Genomic DNA, 13,606 nt, shown 5'->3' on the forward strand with positions numbered 1-13,606 from the left:
CGCTCGCTATAGCTGTGGGTGGTCACCCACAGCTATGCGAGCTGCCAGGAGGACGCTCTAAAACAAGAGAAGGAGGGCACTGATTCAGAGCGAGCGCTCTGAAAAAGCGTCCGGCTCTGAATCAGGCCCAGAGTGTGCTTGTGACTGCCATCCAATCTAAAGTGAATTCTAGTAGTTTCCATATATTACAAACAGTATTCTACCGCTGTACAATAATGACAGATTTCTAAACAATATAGGGGGTGATTCAGTTAAGAGTGAGGTGAATAGTGCTGGGAAGTTGGTTCCTGAGCTATTCAATTCACCTCATAGTTTTAATCTGACTACAATCACTTAAGTCGGAGAATGACGGTTCTCTCTCTACCTGGTGGACCTGATAAGGCCCAGCATTAGGCCCATCTGACACAGTAGTAGGGCCCTGATCATGGCCCACTATAGTTATTGTCCCCTATATTATGACCCCCACCCTACATTTTGCTATACTCTATATCATGGCCCACACTGTATTGATTTTCCCACATTTCATGGTCCACCAGAAATAATTGTCCCCTATATTATGCCCCACTCTATTTATCCATAGCCACCATAATAATTTTATTCATAAAACGCCCACTGTAGTAAACCTTACTATACATTCAGCGCATGCACCAGTGTACCTGTTCAGTGTTAAGGATCATTAGGGTGACTTCCTGCAGATTGAACACAGCAGAGGTCTGATCTCACTGTTAGTCTTGTGAGATGAAAACTTTGTCATCTAACTCATGATACTAAAAGCCATAACTACTGGATTGTCAGAATGGCACACACCAGGGTGAAATTTTAACTTTGCCGGGAAGGGGGTGAATAGGGCCTTGGCAGCCCAAATTCGGAGAAGGCTCTCACCAAATTAACCCTATCTTGCTTTTGGTATGAGCTGCTAGCTCTGGTTCAAAGCCAATATGATGTTGTGACCCAGAAGTACAGTGCGCACAAAAGTCTTCACTATGCCAATGGTGCCCAGACCCCTAGATACACTACAGCTAAGAGCTCCAAGTAGGGCCGGGCTGGGACTAAAAATAGGCCCTGGCATTTAAAGCACACACAGGCCCACCTCGCGTCAGCATATGGTTCCTGGCATAGACTCCTCCCATTACTATTCCTGACTCCTCCCACTTAGCATTCACTGTAGGAATTTTTAGGGCAGGGGTGCTGAACGCAGAGGATGACGACACATCTGTGCACACCAAAGCAGAGTCGTAACTGTACACATTGGTGCCCTGTGTACAACTCCAAATGGGGGTAGGGGATAACTTTGAATAGACAGAGCCACCTGCATTTCAAATCTGGCACCTGTCGCGAGCCAATCGGAGCTTGTGGACTTCGCAGCCGCTGCTGATTGGCTGCCGGTGCCAGATTAAACATGACGGCGATGCTGTGTCTTAAAGGCTGCTGGTGCTGCTGGCAGCTCGGCACCAAACTTCCAACACTGACCTGATTACAGCTGGGAAGCTGCACATTTCTCATACACCTCCCTCTCTCCTCCCAGCGCCTCTCTCAGGCCTCCCTCTCCCCTTCAATGCGAGCCGGAGGGTGGGTGGGGTTTTATGCTCTTTGGCGCGCCGTGCAGGGAGCCTGGCGCCCTACATGCCAGCGCGCGCGCTATGCTTAATGGTCAGGCTGGCACTGCACTCGCCCCTCTGCAGCACTGGCCAGATTGGCCCATCTGGCCAACGGCCCTTCTGGCATTTGCCAGAACAGCGAGATGGGCAGTCTGGCCCTGGCTCCAAGGTTCCCACTATGCGCTTAGAGGGTGTAACAGAGAACTTCTTAATTTTGATTTGTATATTTTCTTAAGAAATATGTCAGGTGAGTGTTTACAAACAACCACATGCTGGTGACGACCAACATCATAATCCGCTTTCTGCACCTGACCACACAGTTTTCTAAGATATATACGAATCTTTGTACCAGACTGCATGTGTTTGCAATTGGAGAAAGGTGCCCTTATTGTATTTGCTCTACATTAGAATGGGAGTTGGTCACCATCTCGGCGGTCAGGATGCCAGCGCCCAGAATCCCAACTGCCGACATCTCAAAGGTAAGTATTAGGATTAGGTTTGGGGTTTAAGGTTAAGTACAGTACTACGGAGATGGTTAGAGTTAGGCTGAGGGGGGGAGGGTTCGGCTGCAAGGGGGAGGGTTAGACTGCAGGAGAGGGGAGTTTAGGGTTAGGGGGAGCTCCGTCGGTGTCCCCGCCGGCTCTGGACACTGGGCGCTGCTATGGTGGGCTCGGCCAGCTGACTGTGTTGCTGATGGGCTCCAAGTGTGGCGGTGGTCTGAGGCGGCACGGAGTCCGGACTCTGCCATACTGGTTCCGGTCAGCTGACCGCTTGTCTCCAGTGACAGCCAGGCCAGTATCCACCTGACCGCATCAGCCAATCCCTGCGAAACTCAGGGTATAAGTATCCTGCCCTGACAGCACTATCCTAGGTTCTCCTCCTGGATTGTTGTCTTAGACTCACTGAGACCACCACCACACTTGGAGCCTGTCAGCAACGCAGTCAGCTGGCTGAGCCAACCATAGCAGCGCCCAGTGTCCAGAGCCGGCGGTCCCTGAGACCACCACCACGCTGAGGACCTATCAACATCACACTCTGAGAGCCCCCAAGCCAGGACCCCGTCCAAGACAGAGCAGCACGGCCCCAAGGGTAATAATTGTTCCTTACACATACATCAAAAAAGTATCAGAGATTTACACAAATATTGGGAATTCTAAAGCAACTATACAAATGCTCAGAGGGGAATGCAACTATGCAATCATATCACCCCACTCTTCAATACGTGAGGGTAACCTTCATCATTATCATCAGCGCTTACACTTACCCCATGCTAGGTATCAGAGATGTGACTGAGTTTTAAGTCCATAAGGCATCCACACATGCTTGTGCAGTGCCCAAGCCCCTGGGTACTGGGGAGCCCACACCACACTCCCATATTACTTATACTTACCTTTACGGAGTCCTGCGTCGGTCAGCACTCCATGCGCAATAGAGAAGTCTCTGAGAACGTGGCACAGGCGCCAATTTCTCAGAGACCAGCCCATGCTGAGTACACTTTGTCACAAAGCCGGAGTCTACTTTGCTGCCAGAGAGGAGAGGGCTTGCATGGAGCCTGCACACTAGTCCTCTCCTCTCTTAAACCGCCTCTGCATGACTCAAATAGCAAGTAACACTGGCCACAAGTCCATGATACACCCCAACACACCTACAAAATGGTCCTCTTTCTCAGAAATGCTCATCTGGTGGCCGCAGAGAAATGGCTGATGTGTATTGCTCTAAATCGTACGTACATTCGCAAAGATACAGCAAGTGATGCATGCTAAGCAACAAATCGCTAGAAGCAGCCTCATTTGAAATTTCCATGAACCAGCAAGAATATTGATGTATCACTGAACTAAACTTACACCAATAAAGATATTTATCTACCATTTTCCACTGAAAAGTCCATGAATTGTCTTCTGCTCCTCTGTGGCTAAATAAAGGACTATGAGAAAGTGCTCTACAGTTTGCACTAGCCATGGTCTTTACAATACCAAGACCATCAAATAAAGCATGGGAGTTCATGGTGCATGGAAATAATAGCAGTCTAACAACAAAGTTATTAGCACCAGACTGTGGACGTTTGAGCTTCCTCTTCGTTCCCACAGTCTCCCCCTCCCTCCAATTGATGACATATTTTCCTTGCACAATAGAAGTGTGTCTTCCTACTAGTACTCACATTAGTGCTGCTGTTTGATTTTAATGAATGGAGGGGAAATCTTACTCCACAAAGACCATCTGGCTATCACTTCTCGTATAGTAATAAACGATCAGCTTCTCTTTCCCAGGGACTAGCAAATTGGCGGTGGCTGCCCTGTGGCTGTTTTCTCAGGAGCAGCTTGTTGTAGCATCAGCAATAAATGCCTAATCAAATTATATTTAAGGAACTTAAAGATGATGCCGCCAGCAAAATAAATAGGGAGACACACACACCATGCAGCCAGTATAGACTGTGGGGTCTATACTGGGTTCAGGATGTGTGGAGCAGGGGACCCCTGGACCCAGGTTCCCATATGCACCACATTCCATGCACCCATTATAGATACACCACTGAGAGTAAGCTATCTATACTGTCCTGTTCTAAAGTGGCAAATATATAGCAAAACCAAAGTCAATAAAGTAGCAAAATGTTTTCTTCATAAATAACTCGTCTTTTAACGTCAGGTATTTTTGTTATTTTTCCATGTAATGGGGTTGATGCAGACTTGTAGTCAAAATGGTAATTTACCTCCCCCTACCCCCCCTAAAAAAAAGAGGCTTTCACCCTCACGCAGAGCGATACATATATCGATACGCGTACACCTCTATTTGTTTTATGACAAGCCATCATCATCAGTGTCTATTTGCACATGCCTTGCATCAGGTGCCGAAGACACCAACGCCCGACATACCGAACAAAGGTAAGCCACGCGGCAGGCGCGTACAGCCGCGCAGGTGGGGTTAGGTTAGGGGCTCCCGGGGGTACTTAGGGTTAGGCCCCCCCAGGAGGGTTAGGCTAGGGGAAGGGGGGTTTAGGGTTAGGTACCCCCCGGGGGAGGTCAGGGTTAGGCACCCCCCCGGGAGAGTTAGGTTTAGGCTGCGGGGACAGGGGAATTAGGTTTAGGCACTTAGGGGGGTTAGGGACGAGGGGGAGAGGTTATGGTTAGGCACCCCTAAAGGATGGTTAGGATTAGGGGGGGAGTAGGGTTAGTTTATACTTACCTATTTAGCTGTCGGGATCTTCACTGGTGCCGATCTTTCAGCGTCGAGATTTGAATCGCCGGACATATGTCCGGCGGTATTACATACCGATCCCATACATATAATAGACATATTTTACAATAATAATATTTCTCTTTATATAGGCATTTCTCCAAAAGGACTTAAGGAGCTTTATAGAACCATGAACATAATAACGTCGTCAAGATTTGCATAGGATACAGAAACCATGAACATAGAGCCTGATTCAGATCATTTTTAAACACAACAGCATAATCAATTTAGTATGTTAATGTATTGTAATACCTTATTGCTACACCACAGACAATGTGTGTGCATATATATATATATATATATATATATATAATATATAAACACACACATAGTACACACTAAAATGTATATAAGATCTGGTAGAAAAGCAGCATATGGCAGAAGTGGGCTCATCCTTATAATGGACAGTAGACAAGTCACACACAATCCGTCTCTTGCCTTTGGCCAAATACACCTTGTTCTTAGTATGCCCATAGAGTAGAGAGTCTTGCCCACGGTGATGGCAACATTACTACTGGGTTAAACAGCACTTTGAGGTCCAGCTACATGTTCAATTTTCCCTTGATCTACAGCCTTCTTAACGTCAGTGTGCATTGTTAATTGGGCTATACACAATTACAGATGAGATTTGCTGACAATTGTTAGTCATTGGACGCCCGTACTCTGAGAAACTCCAGCTTTCAATAGGATGTGAATTTTCTCAGAGTCTCCCACAGTTTTCCATCTATTTGTAACTTTCAGAATGGAGGACAAAAGAAGTGTGTCGTACAAGAAGCAAATTACTGATGATGTTTAACTTGCTATTGTGTCCACCAGCAATTCCTGTCCCCACAGGCCATCTGGATCGCTCTTTTCCCAAGGAATACATTGAACTGGCAGTATTGTCACATCCATCTAAGACCTGGGAACGCAATGCCCCTTGACACCAGAATGAGCTGGAGAAGAGGTGAAAAGGGGGTTGGTTTTAAGTACTTTTAAGAATAGGTAAAATCACTGAAAAGAGCCCTTTTTCCATCCCACCATTATATCCTGACAGCATCATTATACGCTTTCTTCTAGAAATATCATTTTTCTTTTCAGAACATGCTATGAAAACAGTTTAAATCAGGGTGAACAAGTTTTGCTTCTTTGTAGGTTAACCATTGCATTAAACAAATTATATTGTTCTCAAGGTAAGTAAAATGGGTATAAATAAGTCATTAAAAAGATCTTGCATGTTAATAGCATGTGTGTCAGGTTCCCATATATAGTTTAAAACAAATTACTCACCAATGGAGTTTAAGGATGAATATGTTCAAAAACAAAATAATCATTTTTAACTTATAACTTTTACTGTTTGTTATTATTTTCCATATGTCATCATTAAATTAAGTATTTTCCTGGCATGCAAGTGGATATTTTCATCTACATGGTACAGCAAAAAACTCATAAAAGCTGTCACCCCCCCCCCACAAAAAATAAAAATGACTGTGTATTTTGGGCCTGATTCAGACCCACTCGCAAGCGGCTGACCGCTCGCAAGTGGGTCGATGTTGTGCTCTGCGCATGCGCACGACGGCGGGAGCTCCGTCGTGCGCATGCGCCAGACGCGACGAGCGAAGGACTTTCCTTCGCTCGTTGTGTCTGATCAAAGGGGGCGTGCTGTCGATGTTGATGGACAGCACGCCCCATTTGGTGGGCGTGCCGGGGGCGTGCCTCCCTGACGGGGGCGTTCCCACGGGAACGCCTCCCGTCAGAAGCCGGCCCACTGACATCACTAGTGATGTCAGTGGGAGTGAGTTTGGCTCTGATAGAGCCAAAATCACTCCTGGGCTTGCGGTTGAAAACCTCAACCGCAGGCTCCGGCTCGCAGTTTCGATGGTCGCGATGGTCACGACCATCGCGGCCATCAAACTGCACGCTCGTATAGGCTGTGGGTGGTGACCCACAGCTATACGAGCGTCCAGGAGGACGCTCCATTTTTATGGAGGGCGGCCCTCATTCAGAGCGTGCGCTCTGCTCAGAGCGTACGGCTCTGAATGAGGGCCTTTGTTCTACATGCTCTGTAACTTGCATATAACAAGGCACAAATAGAGGTAATTACCGAGAGCAAATGGTAGCTCCTCAGCCCAAAAATGCAGCTTTGGACATCCCATGTGCTTCAGTTTGCTCAAGTGCACCAAGATTTTGGCTGTAGCTCATAGGATTTGTGAAGCAAGATACCTGCACTGAGATGATAAAGCTGCGCCCTCCACCATAGTTGCCATACTCTTCAAATTCAGATACTTCACCCGAGCTCCAAGGTCAGACAGTGAAGTGGGACATGGCCGCATTGACGTGTTTCTCTGTGAGTTGCGTTACCATGGCCTGTCCGCGGTGTGCAATGGTCTAATTTCCAGCATTATGCGACAGGGGAGGGGCCACAATGACACAAATAGCATCACCTCATCTCCTGCGCCTGGACTTTCCCTCTGTGAACTCCTAATGGACAGCATTAAATAAAGTAGGTTAATATGCCCCCTGGGAGTCTCACCCTTACTGGGGTAAAGTGAACTCAAATGTTCAGTTACCCTCTAAGCCAGGGATGGGGAACCTCAGGACCGGGGGTCATATAAGGCCCCAGGAATCAATTGGTCTGGCCCTCAGAGCTTTTTTCTGTTAGCCTCATCTTACTAGCAGGGTGCCTAGAATGGCACCCTGCAGCCAGAATCTATGCACCTTTCAGATGGCCACACCGCTGCCCTTACAGCTCCCTGGAGCATCCTCATTATTCTCTGGGCATTGTTATATTCAGCTGCATTTATGGCCCCGCCCCGTGTGATGTCACATGGAGGGGGTGTGGTCTGCACCGGACCCGCAAATAATGTTATATATATCAAAATGGCCCTCGGCAGAAAAAAGGTTCCCCACCTCTGCTCTAAGCTGAAAATGCCGACCGAAAGTGGGCAACCGGTCTGGCCAGGCATAGAAACTTTGTTGGCCTCTTCAAACTTTTTCTCGCCTTCTACAGTAGTTACACCACAAATTGCCTTAGTTTGCCCATGAGAAGTGAAGCTGGATAATTCTAGACCTAAATAATAGATCTAGATATAAGAACTTCTGTTCATGCTTTATGATGTTATTTAGCTTATTAATGATACACTGTAGAAGGGACATCACAAGGCTCTAATTGATTTACCATGGTTGTGCAAATAACTTTCGCCAAAAACAATTTTGATTTCCATCTTGTTTTTTTTTTTCATAAACACTTGAGAATAGTAATGGATTATTGTTTCTATTTTATATTTAGCTCTGAAATTAAATGTTACTTTCATAGCTAATGGATGCTATACAAGAATTTTCTGCAATCTCTTTCTCGTGAGCAACATATTTGGCTTATGATTTATAAACAATTGTGTGTATATTTTCAACACTATACACAGACTATTAGGTGGTACTCTCCAGATGTTGCTGAACTAACTGGCCCATCCTGCTCACTCTACCTGTGCGACACTTTTACAAACAGAAATTTGGTAGAGAAATATATGAAAAATAACATATACAATGCCTTACACTAATACACTAGACATCAGTAGGCTTTTTAATTAGCTTACTCCACCTGTAGAAATGTGAAAATATGTTGAGTGGCACCTATGACTTCACACAATTTGCTACTAGTGCAGAAGGCTCAGACTCATAACAAAGGTGTCACAGATAGGGGGCACCACCAGTGCCGGAGTCATATCACCACGCAGAGGGGGCGGAGCTACTGGCAGCAGGAAGCAGAGCTGTCCTTAGGACGCTAAGGGTGGCTCTAGTCTATAGGCTGCAAGGTGAGTACCCGGAGCATACAAAGGATGCTCTGGGTAGCACTACTGGCTGCAGGGTGCCATTCCAGACACACTGCAAATCAAATGTAAGTGACGTGAAGTAGCGACAGTGCTGCCCCCAGGTTTCTGCGCAACAGCACTGCACATCTACCCCTAGTTATGCCCTGTGTACCACTAAGGGCTTGATGCACGGCTTACCACAAGTCGGCCATAATTTCTAAATGTGTATATTTGCCCGTATGCATAGTTGTGCACATCTCTGGTGCCGAGCTGCCCTTATCCATAGGCTGGTTCCATAGCAGTCCTTATTATCAGTGCACATTTGCCCCAGTGCTTTCCCTGGTGAAAAAGAAAACAGGCACAAATGCACAACTCTGCACAAATCCATTGGCACAAACTATCTGGACTTTACCTACCTGAGAACTCCCCATTACAGCCCAGCTATGCCCCATCAGTGGCAAGTAGAGATGTGACTGAAATGCGCATAACTCTGTATAGCCTGTTCTAGCTTATGCTTGGCTATAACACATGCGCAGAGAGAAAACACGTAAGATATGCTCCGCAAAATAAACTGCGTTCAAATCTGCATCAGCATAGATTTGCGTATTTTCACAAGACGAAAATGTGGTACACATTTTTTTTTTTCTTTTAGAAATGTACCTAATTTTTTTGTATGTCTTAGCTTGCTTATTTTTCAAAGATAATGTACTTCCTTTTAATTATTTCCTGATAGTTATAAATTAGTATGTCATTATTTAAAATACAACAAATAGGTAATTGGGGTTGTATTTAGTATAATAGTTGGTTTTACATAATACGGTTGCAAAAATACCCATAAGTTACCACTACTAACTCGTATCGCTCGTCTTCAAAACAGACAACATATGTCCAGAACACACACTGCGCCTGAGAAGCCTATATTATCAATACATATAGAGTTTTCACTTGTTTGCAATAAAAGCAATTTATTATCTAAGCACACTGTACTGTATCCAGGATGTGTGCCTAGCTCTCCAGCATCTGGTTTCAGCATACGTGTGTGACCGGCACACTTCAAAAAGAGCAGCATACTGCCGTGTCTATGTTCTCATCGGGAATTAGTTTGATTACAGAGATGGGAAGCTCTTTCCCACGTTCTCCCACCTCATTTTAAAGCTTGTCCCTATTGTATAACACACTCTCCACCTGCTCCACTGGGAGCAGGGTATTATCCTCAGGCAATTCAGAGTCAATTTACCATGCTGTAATGGATGCCTCTTCTATTGTCCTATTGAATGCATGTATTAGCTATACGAGTGTGGGAAAGTCTGACAAGTGTGGGACTCATACATTTGTATGCAGGCTGAGGGGTATAAATAGCAAGGAACTGGCTGCACCTCTCAGATCATTCCCAGCTCAGCACCAGAGCCTTGCCAGCCTCTCACGTACTTTGAATCATGGCACCTACCAATATTTCTATGGATAACCACTCAAAGGAAAAAAACAAAGTAAGTTATATATCTATCACTGTTTTTGAATTCACCTAACCTTGTGTTAGTGTTGTCTAATATGTTTAGCAGTTCTAGTTCTTTCAGTTCACTTGATATATTTGATTTAGGTGTTGATTGACTAACGTGTTTTGTTGCTTATTTTATTTTAGCTGAGAAAACCTATTGTGGAAAAGATGCGCAGAGACAGAATCAACAACAGTATTGAGCAGCTGAAGGTTCTCCTGGATAAAGAGTTTCACAAACAGCAGCCCAATGTCAAGCTGGAGAAAGCAGATATTTTGGAGATGGCAGTGAGCTACTTGCAACAGCCAAAAAGTAAGTTTTGTTCCTCTTATTGTTTTGTAACATGAAAGATATGCCAATGATGCTGTTTCCGAAATTAAACCTCAGTGCACAAGTCTTATATTCTGCATTTTCTTCTTCCCCAGATCAACATCCCACCATCAGCGTGGAAAGTCTACATCAAGACTTTAACCAAGGCTTTTCCTGGTGTGTCAGAGAAGCCTTTCAGTTCCTGTGTCATTATCCAGAAACCGGAGACGCCCATAAGAAATTGCTCAGCCATCTGAAAGTGCCACAGAAAGTTCCTGCCATTCCTTATCTTGAAAGCCCCACTGGATCAAAAGAGGTTGCACCAGCAAGCTGTCCAGCTAAGATATGGAGACCTTGGTGATTTAACATCATGAACCAGAGCACTATATAACCAAAGAGGAAAAGATATGGCTTATTATAAGTCACGTACACCTCTGCCAGTAAGGAACTGTGTTCTACAGCTATTCATGAGTACATTTGGATATAACAAAAACTCAAAGAGATTCAATAACAATAAGAGACTACTCTGAAAAGCAACATGTTTATCCCAAGGGATTAATGTTTTTTTTTTTCAAAAGCCTTCTATGAAGAGAGTTATAATAATATAACTTTTTTTAAAAAAAAGTTTATTTTAGTGTTAACTTGTAAAGGTTTGCTGAATGTTTATCATTAATGGTAACTTTTATGTTTTTCTTTTTTTCTTTTTCTATTCGATATAGAAAAGTTCTATAACATTTATAGGCAGGGTTTATTTAATGGAGGACTATATATTGCCATGCAATATACAAGGAATTATTATATAATGACTATAATGCAGTAGAAAATCTGCTGAAAGGTTTACTAATGTTCCTCCATGTAAAATGAGTAACTTCTAAGAAGTTAATTTGCAGACGGAAGAATCTAGTGAATGATTTTACATTTTGATGTGTTCCTTCTGTGAAGCTGCCTTTATAGAAATGTATTGTCTATAACATTTATAGAAATGTGCCTTATTTTTAGTATTCCTAATAGGACAAACTGTACTGTAGTTTGATTTTCTCCACATTTACAAAGTTTTCAATGTATTTGTTTAACAAATACTTTTGAATATATTTCCTGAAGAAATGTACATTAATCAATATATACAATATTCAAAATTTCAGCTTGAAATAATGCTGAGATAACACATAATATTAAGGACTTTATTTTATAGAGTAAAATGAAGTGGAATAAAATTCTAACCCATGCTTAGGTAACCTGTAAGCCCAATGGCATTTGTCTAGTATGGCATGCTGGTATTTGTTGTTGCACAACATGTGAAGAGTCATTGGTTACTTACTGCTTTCCACCTTAATATCTTAATACAAGTAACTTTTTTGAAGTTTGCAAATATCTACTTTATATTCTTTCAATTCCGAAGGTAATATTTTGTAGAATAAATGTGTTTTAGAACAGAATGTTAAGCTATCTCTGCTGCATTCTGATAATAATGTGTCTTTTACAAAGATGAGTTATTTTTTTAAGCAGTTATAATGTGTTTTTCATCATTTCTAAAGGATATCTAAGATATTTACATGTCAACCGGCACTTTAGAAAGAAAAAGACATTGTACAAAATATTTTTGTATGTAACTGCATTGTATTGGTCATCCTCTGGGGATGTTGTGTAAGTGTTTACTACAATGGACCTGTGATTGAAATGCTCTAAGAAGTTTAAAGGAATACTGCACAAAATTCTAAATAAAATATTCCATAAACTGTATTCTACAAATTGTGGTCTGAAATTCCTCTTTATATTATGTTAACATATCATACACTTGACCATGGATAACAAGGTGATGCACAAGGCCACACATTTTGAAAAGAGAGTAACCGATTTGCTTTTAAAAGGGTGTACAGGAAGAGGGACAGAAAAACAGAGGGGCAGAGAAAGAATTTGGTACCACGTAGGAGGGACTAGAGCTCTCATATACATAATATACAATCTTTATAATATTACACTATATAGTATATGTTAAATAACAATTTAAACTTGGTGGTGAAAGTCATGGTTCTAGCAAAATAAGATACAGCTCATCTATTTTTAAAAACAATTACCTTTTGTAGTATTATACATGTAGTATTATTATTATTATCATTTATTTATATGTCGCCACAAGTGTTCCGCAGCACCTTACAAAGTATATAAACAAATAGATGACCAAAGACTTACAGTACAGTACAATACAATACAATACGATGCAGGACAAGGACATGGATAAAATACATTGCTACATTAGCGACCAAAACACCCACATAAGTAACCGAGCATAAGCAACCAAGTGTTAGGTGCCCTAGTGGGGAGTAAGAAGTAGATGAAAGTAAAGTAGGGAGAAGCACAAGAGGGTAGAGGGCCCTGCTCGTAAGAGCTTACATTCTAAAAGAATGTAGTAGAAGATTTAGGGGTCTATATACTAAGCTTTGTTAGGAGATAAAGTGAACAGAGGTAAGGTACCAGCCAATCAGCTCCTAACTGCCATGCCACAGGCTGTTTGAAAAATGGCAGTTAGGAGCTGATTGGCTGGTACCTTATCTCCGTTCACTTTATCTCCTAACAAAGCTTAGCAAATAGACCCCTTTACTACATGGGACAGATGCTGCACATAGAGCAGACATTACATCTAATATAGTGCTGAGGGGGCATGTATGTAGGTAATACTTATCATCAACATGGCAACATATGACATCACTTTCAATAAAAACATTTTTGTAACAGAGATATGCATATTAAAAGGGCAAAGTTTGATCGGCTCATGGGAGGAATAATAACGATTGTAGGCTGGGAACTGTAAATAAAAGCTCCTAGACCAAATTGGAAATATGTGGTCCTAAACAAAAAATATTTTACCATGCTGTGCTAAATGTTTCCTACATGCCCCCCTTCACCATTATACTAGATAGTACTATGTTCAGCATTCGTCCCCCCTAGTTAAAACTTCTACCACATGCAAGAGATAATGGTCTTTAAAAATGGATAAGGTGTATTTTCCTTTCCTAGAATGATTTGGGTACGAGATCCTAACCTCCCCCTCCCAGTGCCTAACCCTCACCCTCCCTGCCTAGTGCCTAACCCTCTCCCTAGTGCCTAACCCCAACCCTCCCTGTCCTCCCACTACTTACCTTCAGAATGCCGGCGCCGGGATTCTGACAGGTGTCGGAATTCCGGCGCC

General features: G+C 43.1%; 1 protein-coding gene across 1 annotated transcript; it reads left to right on the forward strand.

Moving 5' to 3' along the window:
* Positions 1 to 10,018: 10,018 nt before the first annotated feature.
* Positions 10,019 to 12,121, forward strand: LOC148532175 (transcription factor HES-5-like). Its single transcript, XM_088468233.1, has 3 exons — positions 10,019 to 10,104; positions 10,257 to 10,422; positions 10,536 to 12,121. Exons 1-3 carry the CDS (start codon positions 10,054 to 10,056, stop codon positions 10,778 to 10,780), a joined length of 462 nt encoding a protein of 153 aa, XP_088324359.1. The 5' UTR covers positions 10,019 to 10,053; the 3' UTR covers positions 10,781 to 12,121.
* Positions 12,122 to 13,606: the final 1,485 nt, after the last annotated feature.

Source organism: Taudactylus pleione, unplaced genomic scaffold, assembly GCF_031769625.1.
Source record: "Taudactylus pleione unplaced genomic scaffold, aTauple2 ptg000082l, whole genome shotgun sequence".
Taxonomy (NCBI): Eukaryota; Metazoa; Chordata; class Amphibia; order Anura; family Myobatrachidae; genus Taudactylus; species Taudactylus pleione.